At 40.5% G+C, this 24422-nt stretch overlaps 1 protein-coding gene across 1 annotated transcript in view; it reads left to right on the top strand.

The window, feature by feature from the left end:
- rasgrf2b (Ras protein-specific guanine nucleotide-releasing factor 2b) overlaps window positions 1–24422 on the top strand; it is a 218505-nt gene that overhangs the window by 173097 nt on the left and 20986 nt on the right. The window contains exons 18-21 of the mRNA XM_048595101.1: window positions 14499–14611; window positions 17417–17477; window positions 19416–19519; window positions 20730–20814. Coding sequence (XP_048451058.1) covers window positions 14499–14611; window positions 17417–17477; window positions 19416–19519; window positions 20730–20814 — 363 coding nt within the window. The remainder of the gene's footprint in view (window positions 1–14498; window positions 14612–17416; window positions 17478–19415; window positions 19520–20729; window positions 20815–24422) is intronic.

Below are 24422 nucleotides of genomic sequence, written 5' to 3'. Positions count from 1 at the left end.
AACCTCAAGAGACAGGTCTGATGATGCATACAACCCTTCTTCATTCTATTATATTTTGGAATAAAATATCTGACTATTTTGATTGTACCCAATCATTCTTTTTCATGTGAAGAATTGTAGAGAAGGGGGAAGAGTTAGCTTGGCAACTCCATAACGTGCAGAAGTGTCTGATTCTTAAAACTGCTGAAACAAAGTGTTGGACAACAACTCTAGAAACATAAGTGTGCCATGCCTATTGTCTGGGTCCTAAACAGGCACCTCATCCTCCAGTAAAGTGCATCTGATAATTAAAGCTGAAGCAGCTGAGGATGGTTGAGCCTGATGACTCCAACCTGATGAACTTGGGGCTGAGATGGTTGACTTCCAACAACTATAACCAGCTTTTTTCATGTTAGGTATGACTCCAACCAGTGGAGAGTTTGCCCCTTTGACATCAGTTTTGCTACAGCTCTTTATCATTGTACTTCAACAAATGCCTTGATGTCAAGAGCAGTCACTCTCACCTCTTCTCCAGAGTTAAGTTCTTTTGTCCATGTTTGAACTAAGCCTGCCACCTGCCATAAGGTTAGGAGCTGAGTGACCTTGACAGAGCCCAACATGAGCATGAGAGTGCCACTTAATAGCGCTAGTGACCACTCCTTCCATCACTCTGCTGAACCTTGAAAATAGAAGGATATAGTGGTAATTGCACACATTGGATTTGACCTGTTTTTTGTGAACAAGACATACCTGGGTAATTTCCCACATTGTCAGGTGGCTACCAATGTTGTAGCTGTACTGCAACAACTTCACTGTGGGTGCGATAAGTTCTAGAGTGCAAGTCTTTAGTACTATTGCAGGATGTTGTCAGAGTCCACAGCCTTTGCAGTATCCAGTGGATTCAATCATTTCTGAATATCACATGGAGTGAATTGAAATGGTTGAAATCTGGCATCTGTCATCCTGGAGACCTTCTAGAGTAGGCTGAGATGAATGACCACTTGGCTTTTCTGGTTGAACTGCGTACTCAATACAAATCAGAAATATACTGACCAGCGTATTACATCTGGCTTCTGCATAGTCATGCAAAGCAGAAGTTAGAATTATTTCAGTACTGAATATTACTTAAGAATTTATATTATGATCCAATACTTCTTAGAGAACCCTATTTTGAATTTGGAATGGCCTGGGCCTTGGTACTAGTTATGCCAATGTTAAACAGTTGGCTGAAAGTGTGCAAAATTTATTCAGGTCCTAATTCCTTCAAAGCAGGTGGCCGTTTGCTTTAGATGGCTATTTGTCTAGTGTGTGCTTCACAATAATGGCAATGGCATAGATTCGTTTCCTGTTCCCAATCCAAGAAAATGACTCAGGATGAAATATCAGACAGGGTGGTGTGGACCTGCCTTGGGCAGGGCATACCTAATGGTGAGGAATTCCTGCTAAACAACACTCAAGCTGTTATGTTTGATACATTGTTACAGGACAACTGAAGTTGCACAACACAAATAATAACAGATTAACTTCAGCAGAAGAGAAAATCATACGTTGTAAAGTTGCTTTAGTTTGTTTTGTCTTACCCCTGATGATCATTTTCAGTCCCAATGAACCTTGCATATATTGTACCACAGATGAGCTCATGGAGACTAAATCACTCATGACTGAGTCACATAAAACAGAAATACAGCAAGATCACTTCATTACAGAATCGAAAAATACTGGAACAAATAGAGCATCCTTGATAAAGAGGAAAGTAAAGTTAATATTTTTGGGGATAACCCACCATCAGAACAGCTAGGTAGGCAGGTTCACTTGTCAGTCACATTGCACACTGTGCCTCAATGTGACTATATTGACACAAGAATTGCATGTTAATAGGGTCATTTGAGTAAAACTCTCCAATGTACATTTTATAGTTCCTAATCTCAAAAATGATGTCAGGAGGAGGAACATTTTGTTTGTCTTGGAAAATAGAATATGTTTAATGATACAGTTTAGATAAATGTACTGGTTTCAAATTGATCGATGGATATGTGCTACATTCACTATGCATCTTTCCCAGCCTTCCAGTATTTGAAGTTTCTTTGCCCTATCTATTCTAATGACTACAAAACTAAAATGTGGAACAAGGTAGTGCCTATCCTGCAATAAAATCCTCCAGCGATTATGTTTTGTTATTCTAAAATGCTAGCAAAGCCTTTGACTGAATCAGATTAATTAGAAGCATTGTTGGTTTTGCTTGAATAGGAGTTTGACAACCATTTGCACAAGGGCTACTCAAAATCCACTGCAGAAAATTATAATTGCCTTAAATTTTAAAGCAAAAATGTGAGATCTGTTCTATAAGTATCATAATTTATTTGACAATTTGACAATACCTAATGGCATTAGTATACTTTCAAATTCTAACATTGAGAAAATTTATGATTGTATTTGTAATACAAACAAATTATAAAGGAGATAGGAATTGAAAACTTATTGTGGTAATGACTGAATTTAATGATGGGATTGATTCTGATGAAATCTGTCGCGTGAGAATGGACTTACAAAAAGCCATAGAAATAGCATCTAATAAAATACAAACTTTACAGCTTTGAAAGCATTTTCCTCACTCACAGAGACAAACATACCCAAGGAACTTTTCTGTCAGTTCTAATTTATATGGGATAGGTCCAGCAATATTTCAGAGTGACTGAATATAAAACATTGAAATGAAGTGAATCATAGTCTCCTCCATGTTTCTAGAAATTCATCTTCTTTAAAGCAAATCTTGCAAGGTGGTTTCCCAAAACAAAAATCAAGGATAAAATGTTAATGAAATATGTAAGAGTTGTACAAGACAATATGTTGCAAACAAGCATTTATAGCTGTCAGCTTAGTGGAAATCGATCATTTACCATACAGCTAGACTACTACATCCAGTTCCGGTCATCACATTTCCAGGAAAATGTGATTGTTGTGGAGAGAGTACCAAGGAAATTGGTTACGACGTTGTCAGGAACAGAAAATATTAACTGAGAGGAATGATCGGCTTGGCTGGGATTGTTTTCTTTGATACAGAGGAAAGATTTAATTGAGGTGTTTAAATAATGTGGTGACGAAACAGAGTGGATAGGAAGAACTTGCATCTCTTAAAACAGAGATCAATACCAAGGAGGCATAAATTTAAAATAATTGGTTAAAGAAGTAAAGGGGAATTAAGGAGATTATTCACATTGAGAGAGTGATAATGGTTTCCTCCTTGGTGTCTGAGAAAAAGTAGAGGTAGAATCCCTAATCACATTTGAAAAATACTTGAATATGCACTTAACATTTTCTAATTTCCAGGACTATGGGCCAAGAGTGGCGTTAGGCTCGATCATCTTTTTTAGCTGATGCCCACACATTGGGCTGAATGACCTGTGTGCTATAAATTTTCTATGTCTCTACGTTCATGTTGGCATGAGAGATCTGTGATGTCTCAATTGGCAAAAGTACTAGCCATTGCAAAACTGAGATATGATGCAGGTTAGTATAAATAAAAAGAGACAATTTGCGGGAATTGGAAATAAATTAAGTAACTTATTAATAAGGCATACAGGCTTGTATACATACGTAAAGAGAAAGGCTATGTTAATGCTTCAGACCCTTTTTCTGAACCCTGAGTTTTGACTGTGATAAATAACTTGCTTATGGTTAATGGAAGCAATGTTAGCAAATGCTAGCATATGCGAGTTAAAACCACAAAGAATAGGAATGGCAAAAGTTGAGGAGAAATAGTTCAAACTTGTTGTGGTGTTTGGGATTTAGCAGTGAGTTGTAAGAATACATTAAGCCAATTCAACATTCAGAGTGCCATCTTTTGGTAGCATTTGTTTTTACAGTTTGGGAGAATTTGTTTAAATGGATACAATTATTTAGATGCTTTGCTTACCGCATGACCTGGCTACTTTATTCAAAAAATCACTTTCCTAACAAAAACAATTATCATTTTAAATCCACATGGCATGGAACTGGAGGAGCACAGCAGGCCAGGCAGCATCAGAGGAGCAGGAAAGTTGACGTTTCGGATCAGGACCCTTCTTCAGAAATGGGGAGGGGGAAGGGAGCTCGGAAATAAATAGAAAGAGGAGGAGTGATATTGGGGAAGGTAGGTGGGATGGTGATAGGTGAGTGCAAGTAGGCAATGGTAGGGATTGGTCAATGGGATACGTGGGAAGGATAGGTGGGAGAGAAGATGGACAGGGTTGTGTCAGGTCAAGGAGGCGGGGATGAGAAGGTGGGTTGGACATTGGGATGAGGCCGGGGGTGGGGAGATTTTAAAACTGGTGAATTCTATGTTTAGGCCATCAGGCGGCTTCCAAGGCGGAATATGAGGTGCTGCTCCTCCAGTTTGTGGGTGATGTTATTGTGACACTGAAGGAGGCTGAGTGTGGACATGTCACCTACAGAGTGGGAAGGGGAGTTGAAATGGTTCGCGGCCGGAAGGTGTTGTTTTTTATCGCATACAGAGCGCAGATATTCTACGAAATGGTCTCTGAGTCTACGCTTGGTGTCACCAATGTAGAGGAGACCACACCGGGAGCAGCGGATACAGTAGACTGAGTTAGCTGATGTACAGGTGAACCCCTGTCTGATATGAAAGGTTTGTTTTGGGCCTTGAATGGAGGTGGGGGCAGGGGTGGTGGTGGTGCTGGAGGGGCAGGTGTAGCACTTCCTGCGGTTGCAGGTATAGGTGTCGGGTGTGGTGGTGTTATTGGGGAGTATGGAGTGGACAAGGGAGTCGCAGAGAGAGCAGCCCCTACGAAAGGCAATAGGGGTGGGGAGGGAAATATCTCTGGTTGTGGGGTCGGATTGTAGGTGGCAGAAGTAGTGGAGAATGATATGCTGGATGCAGAGGTTGGTGGTGTGATATGTGAGGGCCAGGGGGAGTCCGTCTTAATTTTTGTTGGGGGGAGGGGGTGTGATGGCAGAAGTGCAGGTAATGCAAGAGATGTGGTTGATGGCATTTTTGATCACCGGAGGGGAAAGTTACGGTTCTTGAAATAAGAGGACATCTGGAAAGTTCAGGAGTGGAGCACCCCATCTTGGGAGCAGACATGGCGGATGCGGATGAATTGGGAATAGGGGATGGCATTCTTGTAGTAAGGTGGGTGAGAGGAGGTGTAGTCTCGGTAGCTGTGGGAGTCGGTGGGCTTGAAATAGATATTGGTTTCGACGCGGTCACCATAGATGGAGACGGAGAGGTCCAGGAAGGAGAGGGAGGCATCAGAGATGATCCAGCTGAGTTTGAGTTTGGGGTGATGGGTGTTAGTAAAGTTGATGAACTGTTCAAGCTCCTCATGAGAGCACGAGACAGCGCCGATATAGTCACCGATATAGCGGAGGAAGAGGAGGGGGATAGTGCTCATGTAACACTGGAAGAGGAACTGTTCCATGTATCCTACAAAGAGACAGGCATAGCTTGGGCCCATGCAGGTATCCATAGCTACCCCCTTAACCTGTACGAAGTGGGAGGAGTTAAAGGAGAAGTTGTTCAGGGTAAGGACAAGTTCTGTTAAGGCGATGAGGTTGATGGTGGAGGGGGGCTGGTTGGGCCTGCAGTAGAGGAAGAAGTGGAGGGCTTTTAGACCATCAGCGTGGGGGATACAAGTGTATAGGGATTTAATGTCCATAGTGAGGATGAGGTGTTGGGGGCCAGGGAATTGGAAGTCTTGGAGGAAGTGGAGGGTGTGGTGTCCCGGACGTATGTGGGGAGTTCCTGGACCGGGGGGAAGAAAACAGAGTCAAGGTATGTGGAGATGAGTTCAGTGGGACAGGAGCAGGCAGAGACAATATGTCTGCTGGGGCAGTCAGGTTTGTGGATTTTGGGAAGGAGATAGAAATGGATAGTGTGGGTTAGGGACCGATGAGGTTGGAGGCTGTGGGTGGGCAGTCACCTGAGGTAATGAGGTTATGAAAGGTCTGAGAAACGATGGTTTCATGATCGGGGTGGGGTCATGATCGAGGGGGCAGTAGGAGAAGGTGTCAGAGAGTTAGTTTAAAGCTATGTAGAGGTCAGTGCACCATGCCACTACTGCGCCCCCTCTATCCGCAGGTTTGATGGTGAGGTTAGGATTGGAGCGGAGGGAATGGAGGGCTGCACATTCCGTGAGGGAGAGGTTGGAGTGGATGAGAGGGGTAGAGAGATTCAGGCGATCGATGTCGCAACGGCAGTTAGAGATGATGAGGTCGAGGGAGGGTAGGAGGCCTTGGGGTGATGTCCAGGAGGATGGGGTGTGTTGGAGACAGGAGAAGGGGTCTGCAGAGGGTGGGTTAGACTCGCGGTTAAAGAAATAGGCGTGGAGAGGCGGAGTTGGTGAAAAAAAGAGTTCAACATCCCGACATGAACGGAATACATTGATGTGTGGGCACAGGGGAATGAAGGTGAGTCCTTTTTAAATCCTTTTTAAAGCAATCTTTTTGCATTCTTTTCATTCACTTGTGGGCTGTAGGCATCACTGGCTGGCCAGCTTTTACTGCCTGTTCTTATTTGTGCTTGAGATGGTGACTTTTTTTTATTCATTCACGGGATGAGGGCGTTGCTGACCAGGCAGTATTTATTGCCCATCCCTAATTACCCAGAGGGCAGTTAGGAGTCAACCACATTGCTGTGGGTCGGGAGCCACATGTAGGCCAGACCAGGTAAGGATGCAGTTTCCTTCCCTAAAGCACATTAGTGAATCAGATAGGGTTTCTGAATATTGACATTTATTTTCATGGTCAACTTCAGACTTTTAAATCCAGATTTTTATTGAATTCCAATTCCACTATTTGCCATGGTGGGATTTGAACCTGGGTCCCCAGAACATTACCTGGGTTTCTGTATTAATAATACCACTAGGCCATCACCTAACCGCAATTAACCACCTTCTCGTGCAGCTACAATCACTGTGCTGTAGTTCGACCCACAATGGCATTAAGGAAGGAGTTCCAGGATTTTGACCCAACAACACTGAAGGAATGGCAATATTTTTCCAAATCCAGATGGTGAGTGGCTTGGAGGGAAAGTTGCAAGTGGATGGCTTTCCTGTGTATCTGCTGCCCTTATCCTTCTAGATGGAAATGGCCATGGGTTTGGAAGGTACATCATAGGATGTTTTGTGAATTGCTAAAGTGTATCTTATGGATGGTACACACTACTGCACTGTGTTAGTGGTGAAGGAAGTGAATGTTGAAGGTGGTTGGTGGGGTGCCAATTACGCAGACTACTTGCTGCTAGATGGTGTTATATTTTTTGAGGATTGTTGAATCTGCACTAATCCAGCTAAATGAAGAATGTTTCATCACATTCCTGACTTGTGGCTTATATGTGGTGGACAGACTTTGGGAAGACAAGAGTTGAATTACTTGCAGCAGAAATCCTAGCCTCTGACCTCTTTTTGTAGCCATTGGATTTTTATGGCTAGTCCTGTTCAGTTTCTGGTCAATGCTAACCTGCAATTGAACATAAGATTCTCTCTTATTTGAGATGGTCATTGCTTAGCATTCACATGGTAGGGATATTACCTTCCACTTATCTACCCAACCTGGATATTGTCCACATTTTGTCCATGAGCTTCTTCAATATCTGAGGAGTTGCAAATTGGTCTGAACATTCTGCATACATCAACAAATATCCTAGTTTCTAATTTTATTATGGGGATAAGGCTTTTGATGAAGCAGCTGAAGTTGGCTGGGTCCAGGGCACTATCCTGCAGAACTCCTCCAGAGATGTCCTGGGACTGAGATGATTGTCATCCAACGATCACAACTGTTTTCCTGTGTGGGAGGTTCTGTCTCCAACCATAGAATCGTTGAATTCCTACATTGCAGAAAGAGGCCATGTGGCCCATCAAGTCTGCATTGCTCCTCCAGGGAGCGCCCCCTCCTCCAACCCTATCCCTGTATCTTCACATTTACCATAACTATTCCACCTAGCTTGCACAACTAGCAGGGAGTTTTCCCCCAATTCCCATTGAGTTCAGTTTTGCTACGGTTCCTTGATCGCACAGTCGGTCAAATTGCAGCCTTGATATCAAGAATAATCATTCTCATCTTACCTCTGATGACTTGTACTTGCAGACCCCAAACTGAATGTCAGTGAGCAAGGTATTGCTGAGCAAGTGCTAATAGCGCTGTTGATGACCCTTTCCACCTCTTCAGTACCAAATGACAGTAGACTGATTGATGCTATTGATCAGGTAGGATATGTTCTGTCTTTGTGCACAGGACTCACCTGACTACTTTTCCACATGGTCAGGTAGATGCCAATGTTGTAGCTATACTGGAACAGATTGACTAGGCCTACTGCTAGTTCTGTAGCACATGTCTTCAGTACAATTGCTGGAATGCTGTCTGGGCCTATTGCCTTTGCAGCATCGGTTGGTTTCAGAATTTTATTGATAGAGTCAATCAAATTGTTTGAAGATTGGCATCTTTGATGATGCGGATCTTAAGAGGAGGCCAAGATGGATCCTACAGTCCCACCTCTGACTGAAGATGAATACAAATGCTTCAGTCTTATATTTTGCATTGATTTGCTGTGTTTTCCTGTCATTGAATGTGGGGATAGCTGGTGGAGCCTGCTCCTTCTGTTCATTCTGTAATCATCTGCCACAATTCACAACAGGGTGTGGCAGGACTGCAGAGCTTAGCTCTGATCTGTTGGCTGTGGGATTATTATTCCATGTTGCTTACACTGTTTGGCATGTACTGTCACAACACCACCATCCCCATTTTAACCTGGTGAACCTGCCAAGATCCTTTACAGAAGCAATATAAAACAAAATATGATTGAGCTGCATGAGTAGATATTAGGTCTGATGACCAAAGGGCTTGGTCAAAGAAGTAGATTTAATACACGAAAGGGCCTATTAAAGGAGGAAGGTGAGTTGGAGAAATAGAGAAATATCAATAGTGAATTCGAGAGTTTAGGGCCTCAGTAACTGAGGTATGGCTAATGGTGGTGAAATGAAAGATTTACATCTATAGACAACACAAACATAAGTGACAGTTTCAGCATTAGATGAGCTGAGGCAGGAGCCAACTCCAATGCTGTTACAGATACAGCAATAGGTGCTGTTAGTGATGATTCAAATATGTGGTCAGGAATTGATTTTTGAGCCAATTGAGTGATCTATGATACAAACACTTTTGGCTTTGTCTCAGACTGTGCCAAGGAAGCAGGATGGAGCGTGGAGTGGGGACTAAAGTCAATGGCCTCAGTATTCCCATTACTTGCTTGGAGAGCATTCCTGCTTATCCAATTTTGGGAATCATTTAAGCAGTCTGACAACTTAATAACAATGGAGGAATTGGAAGATACGGCAGTGAAATGGCGGTGAATTTCATCAGTGTGCAGTGAAAACTAATGCTGTTTTTGGATGATCTTGCTGAGGTACAGCATACTGATGAGAAAAAGAGGGAGCTAAGGATCAATTGGGAAAGGTAGCCATGGAGACTTTAAGCCATGTCCCCCACCACTGCAATACAAACACACACGCACGCACACATGCACAAGCGTACAAAACCATCATGCAAACATCCCAGCAGGGTAAGGTTGGGTGTGCATATAAAATGGCTAACCTCCTGCTTTAATGCCTTTATCTGGCTATTCCCTAATTTGATGGGCAGGTAAAACATCAGTCAGCCCACCCACCCTTAGGCCTGTTAATACCTTTCCCAGGCCAATTAATGGGTAGTTAAGGGCCTAACGTTGCCTCTGCTGCCATAATACATTGGGTGGAGGAAAGAAGAAGAAAGTGGCCAGCTTAGTTTTTCACTGCCTCGGGTGAGAAGGCAGGAAGGAAGGGAGTTTACCTCCTTCGAAGGTACACTCCAGTATCCATGTTCTTACCTTTTGGGGTGGTACTTCTCGTTTCTGGAGGGGCAGAAGTCCCACATGTGCCTTGTTAAAGTCACCCCTAATCTAACATAGTCTTTTTGTAAAAAGTTGATTGTCTTTATCTTTTCCACCGGGGGAATATTCCCACCCTCCAAATCCTGTAAAATTTACCCAGCAATGCTGGATCTGGAAGGGTAGCCAGTTCAAGTGATATTTTTGCTACAATTAGGCAGATGAGAATAAAATTAGCTTGCAGCTGTCTGACCCAGCTGCTGACAGTGGAGAGGTGTACAAGGAGAAGAAGGAGAATATATATAAGGCTGAGGAGAGATAGTTTACCTCTTTGACAGTCACATAGAATGTCATTTATATCTTTGATAAGAACTGTACTGTGGCAACAGTGGAAACTTGATTGGAGGGACTCAAACATGGAGTTCTGAAAAAGGTAGACATGGATTCAGGAGATAAGGAATGGAAAAGAAATAATTCTGGAGATAGGGTCATAGTTTTCAAAGACATTGGACCAAGGATTGTTTTTATTTTGAAAAGAGAGATGATGAATGCAGACTAAAAGGACTGAGGGACAACATCAGAAGAGCAATTTGGATTAGAGTTTCATTCTAGACCTGATCTTTGCAGATTGCTTCTGTGCATGTGGTGTCACAGCATTGGAAATATTGTTTGTGTGTGTTTAACATATCACAATAGTCAGTGCAAAGAGGAGCTCTTTGCTTTGGATATTTTTCTCCTCTCTAACCTCAGAGCACTGCGGTCAATTAAGTAACCTTTACTGTTGACCTGGTTGAGATCTGTTAACTGGATAAGAAACTGTGTCTGGTCCAGCGATAGCAGTTATTTTTACTTATTGTGAACACAGTTCGGAAGCAGAACACTCTGATTTTATAAGATTACAGCATTTACAGTGGCAGACAACAGCCTGATGGCTAAATCACTAAACACTACAGGTAGATTTGAATGACTGATAGAAATTCATTATACAACTGGATAGAGACAGGAAGATGGACTGATAGTATGTATAGCCTTTTATAGATATAGTTCATGAATATGCAACCAAAATATCCCAAAACAATTGTATTTTTGACATGCATTCATTTTCATATATAAAAATAACACATACAAACAGTGTGCATCTGCACATTCCCATTTCTAAAGTGTCACAGGAACCTGAGTGAATGGTGACAATTACACCATAGTTGTGCCACTGCTTTCAAATGTGTTAAAGCACGCCTGGAATTTTGATAATCTTGTGTTCATTTTAAAACAACTGTTATTTTGCCACATGCATTCTGGAGATTTTCTGACAGCAACATGTCAGGAGTTTCTGTAGAGGACTGTGCTCAGTGTACACAGGGTAGTCTGTGGATATTGTTCCAATGTTTATACACCATTGATAAATCCTCTAGGACTTCCCTTCAGGTGGTGGAATTGTACTTAATGATATTAGATGGGTTTTGTTAGGAAAGCAGATTAATTTCATTAATATGCTTGTTATTATTGTCTCAAGGTGTAATTTAACCGTATTTGTAGTTGACAGTATGTGAAAAAATAAAACCTAGGACAGAAAATTGAATTCTGCTTTGTCCCATTCAGTCTAATGAAGATAAGTATGTTCCTGATTATTAGCTAAAGTCTTGCCTCTGGGCAAAGGTTATTATGGTTGATTTAATATGTGAGTTTTTGTTATATAAATTTCCCTATCACACAGAGCATTAAACTGAAAAAATCGATTTCAATGAAATTAAATTTCTGAGACACTGTAATTCCAGAGGCACTTTGTGGTTTTTTTTAACAAGCCAACAGTAGGGCCAACGAATGTCAGAAATTGATTGAAAATGTCAGCATGCATTCAGTTGAATGGGTGGTAAATCATATGTAGCACACAGTTGAACTTGTGACAGGTGTTCTAACTGTTGGGAGTATTAACTGGGAAAACAGATTTGCGAAACTTGACACAATAATATAAACCAAAGAACTACAAATGCTGAAAAGAAACAGAAATTGTTGGAGAAACTCAGCAGGGTCTGGCAGCATCTGTGGAGAGAAAACAAAGTTAACATTTCAAGTCCAGTAACCATTCTTCAGAACTGTAAAATTTACCCTTCTCTTAGCCATTGATAATTCACCATATTTCATATGAATGACCACAATTAAGTTGTTTTTACTATAAATTTAAATTCTACATTCACTACAGAATGTAAGAGCATTCAATATAATTTGCAGATGTTGTCATGACCGACTTAGGAAATATGGATTTCTTTCTTTGTCCCACTCTTCCATTGGCCATCACAAAGTTTGAATTTGAAAAGGAACATGTTATTGCCAAACATATTAGATTATATATATTGCTCAGATGAGAAACAAGACAGCCCGTTTCCTAAACTTAATTAAAGAGCTAATTCATTACAATAAAAAACTTTGATTGATATTTACAGTATAGAAAGAGGCCATTTGACCCATTGTGTGTGTGTGCACTGGTCAACAAAGACCTGGCTACACTAATCAGATTTTCCAGCTTTTGGCCCATAGCCCTGGAGGCTTTCGCAATGCAACTGCATATATAAATGCTGCTTAAATGTTACAAGAGTTTCTGAATCAACAACCCTTTCAGGCAGTCAGTTCCAGTCTCTCAGCACCCTCTGGATGAAAATATTTCTCCTCAACTCTCCTCTTAGCCTTCCATCTCTCACTTGAAATCTAATAGCTTGGCTATAGATCCCTCTACCACTGAAAAAAGGTGCCTTCGTACCCACACTACCTATGACTCTTAGGAATCTAAAGCCCTCCCTCTTGCACCATTTCTCCAACTACTCTATCCTTTTCTTCCTTTACTCATTACTCAGTGGCATCAGAAAATTACTACCTTCAAAGTCCTGCTTTTCAATTTCCTACCTAACTCCCTAAAGTCTATTTGCAGGATCTCATTTGTGTTTCTTCTTATATCATCTGTCCCAACATGGACTATGACCTCAGGCTTTTCACCCCCTCCTTCAGAGCACCCTGAAGCCTTTTCATGACATCCTTTATCCTTGTTTATGTCCTGAATTCCACTCAGGTTGACCACCAGTCCTTCTACTTCTTAGTTGACTATACTGATGTAGCCACAATAGCAATATGAATAGTCAGGTTCAGCTTCTGGTCAATGGTCTAGGATGTCTATTGTGGGGATTCAGTAATGGTAATGCCATTGACAGCTAAGCCAATTGGTTAGGTTCAACTTTTGTTGAAGATTTTCATAGCCAAGCACTTGCGTGATGTGAATGTTGCTTTCCTTTTATTAACACAAGTCTGGCTTTGTCCAGATCTTGCTGCATTTGAACACGGCTGCTTAAGTATCTGAGGATTTGTGTATAGTTTTCACAACTGGGCAATAATCAGCCATGTGCCCACTTCTGACCTCATGATGAGGGGTGTGGAGCATGGGTGGAGAAGATCAATGACATAGCAGTTGAATATTATTTGTGGTTATTCAGTACCATTTGCAACCTTGTCCACTGGAGGTTCAAAAATGCACATGGCCAGTTAATGAACATTCATGTACGTGGAACAGCAGTCTTTTTGGTTGCTTGTTGCACTTCAACTAATTTCATTAGTGTTGAACTAAGGTTGGGAAATGTGAAAGTGATTTCCCAGCCTTGCTTAGAAAGACGATCTACACAAATGTTCATTGCATTTGTAACTTATATGGTCACGGATAGAGCTATTCTTGTAATGCAAGGATTCAGTGGAAGAGAAGGGTTTGTTCTTGTGAAATCTAATTGCATGTTCGCTTAACTAATGGAAAACTATTTCAGTGTAGCAGGAGCCTTAAGCAATTTACTGCTAGATCAGCTAAAATTGCTTTAAACACATTTGGATCAGGCCATTGAGTACTGCAGAGAAGTTTGTATGCTTCAGATCTTAACACTCCATTATATAGAAAATAGCCAGCCAGTGCTGTTGGCACAAAACATCATTTGTCTATGCCACTGAATATGAACTGGCATTTTGAAGTAGAATATAATTGTTCTTGTGCTGCTCTGACCAAGGAAACATCAGTGAATTGTAATTCATTGAAGCAAAGCAGTGGAGATAAAAGGAAAAAAAACCGGGGAATTCTGGAAATCTCAAGTGAAATAAAGACTGGCAATGCACAACTGATTAAACAACATGAGGTATTTGAATAGAAGGGAAATAGTGTATTTGGAAATCCTGAAATTTTGGTGATCATGGAGGAATTTTGCAGGGTTTTTACTCAGAAGGATTAATGTGTAAAGCTGAATCTAACGTCCAGAATGTGTATAACATTACAAGGATCAAGATACGTAAATGTGTGACATTTTCTTGTTCTATATTTGTTTTTTAACAAGGTGAGAAATGGTTTTAGATGTTGGAAGTGTTGACAAGGTTCAATTTGATTGTTCTTGCAATATGGTCATGTTATTAGACATGCACTGGCCTGTGAGGAAGTAATTTTCTTAATATTGGGCTGCACAGGTTTTATCTTAATACTTAAATAAATTTGATCCTTTCTCTTCAACACTGTTAGAAGTAATTGACTGTGAGTAAATGTTTAGACCAATAAAAATATCAAATTTTTTTTATATGCAAATTTACTAGCATGATATGGACACTTACCTGTGAATAGTAATAAGTTCATTATTTTCTCATTGTTTAGGATTTCGAGATGAACAGTGAACTGAAAGCCAACATTGTAAATTTATTAGAGGAAGTGATGCGTGACCATGATCTCCTGCCCCAAGAAAGGAAAGCAACAGCCAACATTTTAAGGTGATATCTTAAGATTGTGCCAAAAGTTTATTGTTGCAGGCTATGTTTACCACCTCTTCAAAACTTACCTAAATTCATAGGATGACAGAATTTTCTAAGTGCATTGCAGGATTTTACTGCTTTAAAAAAAGTTTTTGTTTTGAAGTATGGAATGCAAAATCCAGTAGATCATATTAAGTATTAGATCCGAATTAAGCAACTACATGAATTTTGTTCAAAATTCCAGCAGCTTCCCCTGCCCACCCCCCCGACCCACCTCAATGAACACTGTAGAAAGAATAAACAATAGGAAAGATGCAATGTAGGTTAGCTGGCTTGTTACTAGGCAGAGGTTATTACGATAAAATGAGAGTGGACAAATGAGAACATTTATAAGACAGAGAAGGTTCAGTAGCAATTTGATAGATGCATTCATGATTTTATAAATTTGAGATAAATGATGGCTGGTTGTTTCAGGATAATGAGAGCATAACAAATAGGTGCAAATTAAAATAATTGTAAACGACAAGAGGAGAGGAGTAGGTGAGAGAAGACTCTAAGACAAGAAGTCAGCAGCATGTAGTGGAGCAGGTGAGAGAAGGACTCTGAGATTGGAGTTAGCAGCACCTAGAGGAGTGGGTGAGACAAGAACTACAGGGCAGGCGGTTAGCGTGCTTGTCTACTTGCATTGATTGGTGTACAAGGACATCTAGAACCCGTCTGCATTCACATTTCCCAATATAACACCATTTAAATAGTACTCTGCCTCTCTGTTTTTCACATTTAGTCCTGTTGGACTGCTTCTGCCATGTGTTTACCCATTTACTATGAGGTGGGAAGTTGTGGTGGGAGATCTCCAGAGGGGATGATGTCAGTGGCATTGTCACTGAAGCGAATACAGATTGAAGCTGTTTGATGGGTTGCCAGTCAAGTGGACTGCTTAGGCCTGGGTGGTGTCAAGCTTCTTGAGTGTTCTTGGACTTGCATTCAGCCAGTCAAGTAAACTGTATTCCATCACACTCATGATTTGTGCCTTGTAGATAATGGGTTGACTTTGGGAACATAGGAGGTGAGTTACTTGCTGCAGAATTTCCAGCCTCAGTCCTGCTTTTGTAGCTATAGTATTAATATGGCTGGTCCAATACAGGTCCTGGTCAATTGTAATCTGCATTTGTAAAAGTTTTTAAGGCTTGTCTTTAGAGTGAGTAGGTTTTGTGCAGCAGCAATGGATTTTTGTTATTGTGGATTGTCATGTGACTGAGCAAGGTAAATATTGGAGTCTCAAGTTTTTCAGAGACTTCTAGAACTTGTTTTTATTTAGCTAAAGGGAAATAACCACAGCTTAGAGAGGGAGACTTTTGGGTTTTAGTTTTTTTTCTTTGAGTGAGACAGTTTGGGAAGTTGTTGGATTAGAAGTGGATGTGTAGATCAGTGCTCCTGAGGAGGGAGGGATATTTAATGAATTGAGCATGAAGAGTTATTGCCAGTCCCAGCAATGGTCTAAAACCTTGAAGAGGTTTCTTAAAGCTGAGTACATTTAAGCAAATATATAATAGCTCTGGGAAGAAGCTATCTGCAATTTCAGCCCAATTGTCGAAGTCATAAATGACATTAAGAATATACCATATTAAATGTTAATGTTAGACAATGGTTCACCTTATTTTTACTCCATGAGATCAGTTTCCATCACCGTTCAGTCACTTATAAGCAGGAAGTTTCTCCTTTTAACTATTAGGAAGACTAAAAATTAATCTCCACTACAAACCCCACTCCCTAGCCACCAACTCCATCCCTTCCTTTGGCAAATATCAATGTATTGCTTATTTTTACCCCTGTCAGCAGATTCTATCCCTGACACAGGTATGGAAACACTTGCTGAAACCCTCAGCCATGCATTTGTTACCATGGCTGGATAGCTATCCACACTTTAACCTCCATAAACTTGAAGTCATCTGCAATTCTGCTGCTCATTTTCTGACTTTCCCTAAGTCTTGTTCAGCCATTACATCAGTGCTCACTGAATTATATTGGCTCTTGAGTAAGCAAAGCTTTGATTATAGAATTCTTATCTTTGTTTTCAAATTCTTGCATGGCCTCAACCCTCCCCATTTCTGCATCTTTTCAGCCCCACAATGCTCTAAAAAGTTTTACATTTCTAATTCCAGCTTCTTCAGCATTTCTTGCTCCACAATTAACCTTCATTACATCAGTTCTTAAAACACTTAAAATTCCTGTTGGACTCCTTTCCACCTCTCTTTCTTCCTTCATGATGTTCCTCAAAATCTGCCTCATTGACCAAATTTGTTGGCCATCTGTCCTAATATCTCCTTTTATTGCTCGGTGAAAAATTTTGTTTTATAATGCTCCTGTGAAGCACTTTGAGATGTTTTATTGTGTTAACTGTTCTCTGTAAATTATTGTTCTTACAAAGACTAAGCCATGTGGGTAGGCTGTTGGAAGCCTTTTGTTTTCAGAAGTCATGACTGAGGTTATCTCATAAGGTACACTGTTACTTCTGTGTCAATGCATTAGACAAAATAACGTGACTGCAACATGGTAATATCAGTCCAATACAGCCAGAACTTAGTCAAACTGAGTCTGATAGAGAGTCAAAACTGTTTGCAAAAACCTGTCTACAAAAATTGCAGCAAAATAGTTTATTTGCATATATCAAATGCCTACCAGCAGCCCCTCAAAAAACTGCAAGTTAATTAATCTGTTTTATACAACAATGACTCAAAATGTATTAGTAGTACAGTGATTTGGTTGAGTTAAATCTGTCTCCACAGTGTATGTCTTTCTAATCTACATTGAACTCTCTGTCAGTGTGCTTTCACAAGACGAGTTGGATGATCCTCAGCTGCGGATGGAAGTTTTAATTCAGATGGTGAGTATGTCAATTCTCAGATGAACCCACATGGTATCTGAATTAATGAACTAGTTCTTGGATTCAATTTAGTATAAAAAATAATAAGGCAGCCATACGTATCAATAAATTATTAAAAATAAACTAACTTCTCCATACACTTGCTTGTGTGCTATTTATTTTTATGATATTAATTTTTCTTTCCTTTAGATGACTTTTCTTTTGCATGGCTTTTAACTTGGAACACACTCGGCAAAGTTACAGTCCTTAAGATTGATTAATAATATAGCTTTGATACATTTAAGTAAAGTTAATTGAAGTTGTAATTTTTAAACAGATTGATATTCAAGAACCAACATATAGAAGGTTTTGTTAACAGCAATTTTAGTGAAAATAGATTACACATTGATTTAGGAACCAGCCTTTCACACTAAGATTTAGAATAGGATTTTTCCAATCTGACAAGGGGTCTCACCCATCAGTCAAGGAATCAGTGGGAAAACCCCATCAGTTCCAAGAGGGAGACCTGACAGAATCAAATATCCTTCAGGCACTTAAGATGCCACCGTCAGGCCTTTCCACAATTGAGGACTCCATTTGTGCAAGTTCTGCCTGCTGAGAACTGACAACAGGTCAGGGGCCAGCACTACTAGCGGCAAGATCATCATGAGACACCTGCCTGAGGGTGAGTGAAGGCAGATGGATATCTTGGAGTGAAAGATGCATAGTTGCTGGGTGGGAGAGAGTGGGAAGGAGTGGACTTAAGTTTTTGAGGCAAGTGTAGAGTGGTGGTTTTTAGCATTATCTTTGCCTGATGCCAGATGCCTTGAGAATGAGGATACCTGGCCCCTTCCTATCTCTCATTCTTCCTCCACCTGCCCATTCCCAAAACTGCTGACAAACTCGACAGGATCTTCTGGGCTGCCTTTGGGAGGTGCAGGAAAGCTATGTTAGATTGGGCATGTCGACTGACTCATTAATGACTCTAATTGACATTTCTCCACTGGTAGTGTTGAATCCTGTCTCAGGCCTTTTCTTCCACTGGTTTAATCGGTGGAGGAATTTTGTCCATTCCCCTGGGAGACGGATACACGGTCTCCCTCACAAATCAGAACCAATTGTCTGTTCGCAGACATCACAAGTTGCATCGATTCCAGCTCTAGGTATAAATGCTGTCCAGCCTCTTAGCATGTAGGTCTTTTCCATCTGTTGCCTGTAAAGTTATGGCAGAATTAGTTTAATTCCTAAATAGTATGGCCCTATACCAATCCCCTGATTATCTACACCCTTAATTGTCACCACTTGATTAACAATTAGCAATTGAACTTTACTGAATCTTGAAGCATTTATGTGTTATTAGTGCACTGCTGAAAGGGAAAGATTGGCACTCTTCCTTTCACACTGATTGTTTCCAGGATCTCGGAGTTCTTCCTGCCTTGTTCAACGCTGATGCATCTAGACCACTTCAATCCATAACTTAGGTCACCATTGGCTCTGCCAGTATTTTGATAAATCTAACAACAATCCAAAATAGAGAGGAAGAATTTCCTAATTACAAAATTACAGCATTAGTCATGAACATACTTTTTTTTTTAGCCTCTTACTGTATTAGAAAGCATTTGTGTTTCTTCATTTCAAGTACAACTACAGCATTATTCAATGGAAGTAAGCAAAAGAAACAGACTCAGGTTACTACTGAGCAAAAAGCTACAGAATGAATGATATTCTTATTGCTATTTCTTACTACACTCTCAGAAGAAAATCTACAATGATTGTTAATGACTACTTCGTGAATTAAGTTTCTGGATATTTTCTTATTTGCACTAATTTTATTGACACAATTTCTAGTAAATATTCCCACTGAGCAAAACCTCGAAATGAAAAGTCCTGTAATTTAACCCAGGTGAAGCTCCATTTCCTTTGTTGTACTAATCAGCCTCATAATATGATTCTTCACAGACAGATGGCCCCAGAATGGAAACCTTTGAGACGCTATCAGTCATGGAAATAGCTGAGCAGTTAACGCTCCTTGATCATATTGTTTTCAGAAGCATACCATATGAGTGAGTTTGAATTTGTCTTGGAAAAGGTATTTTTTGGTGTTAACAATCTGGGTGCAAACTTTCTGAACATACGCTGACAACTTCGAAACAGAATGTGAACTGATGCTCACTACTTGAGGAAGATTAACTGACCTAAAAATGCTTTTGGGATTTCCCTCCCTTTTAGTAAATTACTTAAAAGTGCACCATTGAGGGTCAGCAGCCATACAGCGAAAATCTCTACACACTGCATTTTATATGGGAACTTTTATCCTTGTAGGACTGTGAGGAAGGGGCTAGATCATATGACTGTTTCAAACTAAGCTGGAGTACAACATTTTCTGAGTCAATTTTTACCATAATTTGTTTACGTTTATATTTTAAAAATTACCTTTTCACTTGTACATTAGGTGATATGTTGGTAGTATCTAGCATTTGACAGCACTGATACACTCTGCCTGCTGATAAATACCAGTAATATCTTTGCTCTCTTGTACCTTGACAAAATCCATCCTTCACTTGATTGTGAAAGGGTTAATCCAGTTTTTTTAGGCATCACATCTATCTAATGAAGACATAGTGCTGTTTAGCAAAATCCTTTTGGGGCTTTATATGAATATTTACCTGAACCGAAAAGGAAGCATGCCCATCTGAGAGTTGGATACTTAGCAGCTTCTTTAAGCAGCATTAATTGTTTAAGATGGAGACATCTGTGATGTCCTGCCTTAGAGAGCTGCTGCCCAATCTGATTGGGACTGCTGGGACTATACTTAGTTCTGATGAAGAACAGGCTATGGCATCCAAACCAATAGCCAAGTTCATGATAACAATGGGAGCTGCTGACAGACCTCAACAATGGGGATGGGGTCTGGTGAATTTGGTGTCCAGTGAAGTGGGGGTAATGACCAATGGGAACACTCAACACCCCAACGTGCAGTGAAAGCTATATGCTTTGCCTGAAACTTCCCCAGTTGCAAATAAAATAACTGTGGAGGCAGAATGAGGCCCTTAAATTGGCTACAACAGACCCTTAATAGGCCCCAGGGTGAGTGAGCCACCTGATTCCTTCCCCACTCACCAGAAAATAGAAGACGTTACAGGGTTTGGGGGGAAGGCCACATAATATTTCACAAGGCTGTTTCACTGCCTTCAATACACTGGCAGGGGAGCCATGGAATACAGTCCCAAAGTATAGCATGAGAATCTCAATAATTTGAAAACTTTCTTCCAGGGAGTTCCTTGGCCAAGGGTGGATGAAACTTGATAAAAATGAACGGACACCGTACATCATGAAGACTAGTCAGCATTTTAATGATGTAAGTATCTGTGGATATCCATATGTTAAAAAATTTAATTCCAGCTATAGATATTGATGTGGGATAAAACAACCAACAAAAAATACAAATGTTGAATCTGCATCTGGACAACTGTTTGTCTGTACAGGAGGTTAATAACATTGCAATGCATTATTATTTTTCCCAACAGTATTTTGGCTAATAGAATAGAAATGTTCTACAGTTATTATACACAAAGTATTTGGTGCCTCCTAGTTTTTTTTGTGAGAAATTTAAATTTTTATTTCTATCTGATTTGATTTAGTATTGTCACATGCTATTTGTATTTGATAGCGAATTTTATCATCCTATTCTTTTGTCATAAGATTTTCAAATCATATTTAGCAAAATAAATGGTAGCTCTCCAGCAAGATTTGGAGTATAGAGTGTGATTTATTTGGTATTCTCTTTTAACAGAGCTGAACAATCCTGTTTCCACAGCCAACACAAGACTAGTAGGGAACTTACATTACAGGTCTCAAACAACAGAGAGAATACCCTTCTCTATCCCATTTATAGTTTTGACTTAACTGTTTACTTAAGTTTCCCGCCTTCAGAGTTTGTCTATTTCTTGTGTATTCAATCAGCTGAGCTTAGACGGTTTCAGCTTCAAAAAACTCTTTGGGGTTCCATGCAATACTTCTGGTCTGGAACTTTCAACGTAAAATACTTATATACTGATATAATCTATTTTCTAACTGTCCTGAACTACCTCCTTTCTCCAGGAGATGTAGTTTTGTATATCTAACTTTGACCAGGACTTCTGCACACTGCCATGAGAAAAGCTTTCCAAGATATGTGTTTTCCCTAGGTTCTCCTTAGCTTTGCACTAATGTTGTGGGCTAGCCCATCATTAAGGATGGATCAATTGGTTTGATTTCTACTGCCAATCACAATCAGATGAGGCAGAACAGCTTTGATCTGATCCATTGGTTGCCGAATCACTGTGCTCTGTCTATGGCTTGCTGCTTATGCTGTTTGGCATGCTAGTAGTCCTGAATTGTAGGTTGACACATGTTCCTTTGGTATGCTTGCTGCTTGTTCCTGGTATGCCCTCCTGCACTCTCCATTGAACCAGGGTTGTTTCCCTAGCTTGATGGTAATGGTTGAGTGGGGCACATGCTGGGCTACGATTTTACAGATAGTCCTGAAGTACAATTCTGCTGCCGTCAATGGCCTGTAATGCCTGATGGATGCACAGTCTTGAATTGCTAAATAGATTGTTGATCAGTAGGTGAATGGAGAATTATGGGGAAAGGGCAGGAGAGGGGACATGAGGAATGTTGGATCAACCAGAATCCTACTGAGTGGCCTTCTCCAGTTCCTTTTTCTTATGATCTTACGGCCTATCTGTTCGAAAACTTTCCAATTTAGCAACACGATGGAGGTTCTTCTCAAAGTGAAGGTGAGACTCAGTCTCCACAGGGCTGTGCGGTGGTCATTCTTAACCACACTGTCATGGACAGATATATCTGCGATAGACAAACTGCTGAGGATGGGGTCAAATATGTTTCTCCCTCCTGTTGGTTCCCTCATCACCTGCTACAGACCCAGTTTAGCAACTATGCCTTTAAGAACCGACCGGCTTGTTCAATAGTGCTGCTGCCAAATCATTGTTGGTGACGAACATTGAAGATGCCCATCCAGAGTAGTCTGCGTCCATTCTGCACCCTCTGTGTTTCCTCCAAGTGTTGTTCAACATGGAGAGTACCAATTCATTGGTCAAGGGAGGGCAGTACATGGTAATCATCAGGAGGTTTCCTTGTCCATTTTTGACAATGCAATGAGACTTCATGGGGTTTGGAGTCAATGTTGAGGACTCTGAGGAAAACTCCCTTCAGACTGTATAACACTGTGCTGCCACTCCTCTGCTGGGCCTGTCCTGCCTGTGGGACAGGACATATTCAGGGATGGGTACTAACCCCAAGATGTTAGCAAGGAGCACTTTGCAGGGTTGATAGGGCTACGTTTGCCATTGTCATTTCCAATGCCTTAGTTGATATCAGGTGGTCCAGTTTAATTCATTTTTCCCTTTCTAGAGGTTGACAAAACTATATGGCTTGCTAGGCCAGTTCAGAGGGCAGTTAAGAGTCAACCACATTGCTGTGGGTCTGGAGTCACATGTACGTCAGACCAGGTAAGAATGACAGTTTCCTTCCCTGAAGGATATTAGTGAGCCTGATGGGTTTTTACAACAATTGACAAAGACCATGATTAGACTTTTAATCCCAGATATTTTAAAATTGAATTGAAATTCCACCATCTGCTATGGGACCTGTGTCTCTGGTTTACTTGTCCAGGCCATCACCTCCCTAAGTTTATCCAAATATTTATCATCAATTTTTAATTTATCAACAGAATCAACAAGATAAGTTCAGGAGATGAAAGAAAGCTTTAGAAATACATAGGGCTAAATTTTATGATCAGTGGCAATAACCCCGACATCAAGCGTAAATGGTAGACATGAGCTTGTCTATTTTATTAGTTCCCTGGATGCCTGCCACTGTGCTGGTCTTTTCAATAGGGCTCATATTGTGATATCTGGCTGACTTCCTCATTGGGAGAAATGGACGCTACTGAAGTAGGCAGGCACGCATCAGACTGCCTCAATGTGGAGGGAGGCCCCTCAACTGCTTTCATTGAAGCTTTAGATGCCCAAAGTCAATAGAACCAGCAGGTTGAAGGAGAAACTTCTGCATGGAACTATTAATGGATGGTACTGTGACCTTTAATCTGTGCACTGCAGTCTTGGAGAATGGAAAGTCCATTTTGATGACACACAGGCCTGCTACTAGTTGGCCACCTTGATTAAGCTGCAAGGCTTCCAGACATGGCATGGAGCTGGAAACTGGCTAGGTCTTGGTAAAATATGCTGCTGGCAGAAAATTGTCTGTATTAGGCCACTCAGAAATATGGGAACTTTTAGTTTTCTTAAATATGCTGGATATAAGGTTCAGGGATAATTTGTCTGCAGTTGTGGCACCTTTTGTATCATTTTGCTTATCTCCTGGTGTTTTGCTTTCAGTTATTATTTTGTTATAGAAACTATAAGAAGTGTATCCCAGTAATATTAGAATTATTGAATTAAAGAAGGAATTACCTTGGATGCTGCAATAATGCAATGAAAATTAACATCCATTGGTTCTGTGAACTTGCAGTATTATAGCTTTATACGCAGAAGGAAATCTATTTTTCTTCCTTTATTTTGTCAAAGCTGGAAATCAGTTGTTCCTTGCACTTTTCCCTTCCTCACATTAACACTGTATAGGAATTGTAACTCATGTCTTCTCACCTCCTGTACACTCAGCTCCTAAAACCTTTCGGAACCCAGCGCTTAGTTTCACCCAAGACCGATTTGTTGTTTTCTTTGCTTCTGTTTTCACTCTTGATGAGATTCTGACTTGTTGGTTTTGACTTTTCATCTCGATTTCTCAATAATAAAATCTATTTATCAACGAGATGCAGGTAATGTACCAAAAGTTATCTGCAACTGTTTTATCAGCGGCACATTTCCTTTTACTTTCTTAACTCATACAGGATCCAGATAGAGCATGGCAAATAAAATGAGTCGACTAAAAAAAATTAGTGAT

This window comes from Rhincodon typus, chromosome 3 (assembly GCF_021869965.1).
Source record: "Rhincodon typus isolate 14 chromosome 3, sRhiTyp1.1, whole genome shotgun sequence".
Lineage (NCBI taxonomy): Eukaryota > Metazoa > Chordata > Chondrichthyes > Orectolobiformes > Rhincodontidae > Rhincodon > Rhincodon typus.
Note: the sequence above shows the minus strand (reverse complement) of the source record. Positions and strands in the feature narration are given on the sequence as shown.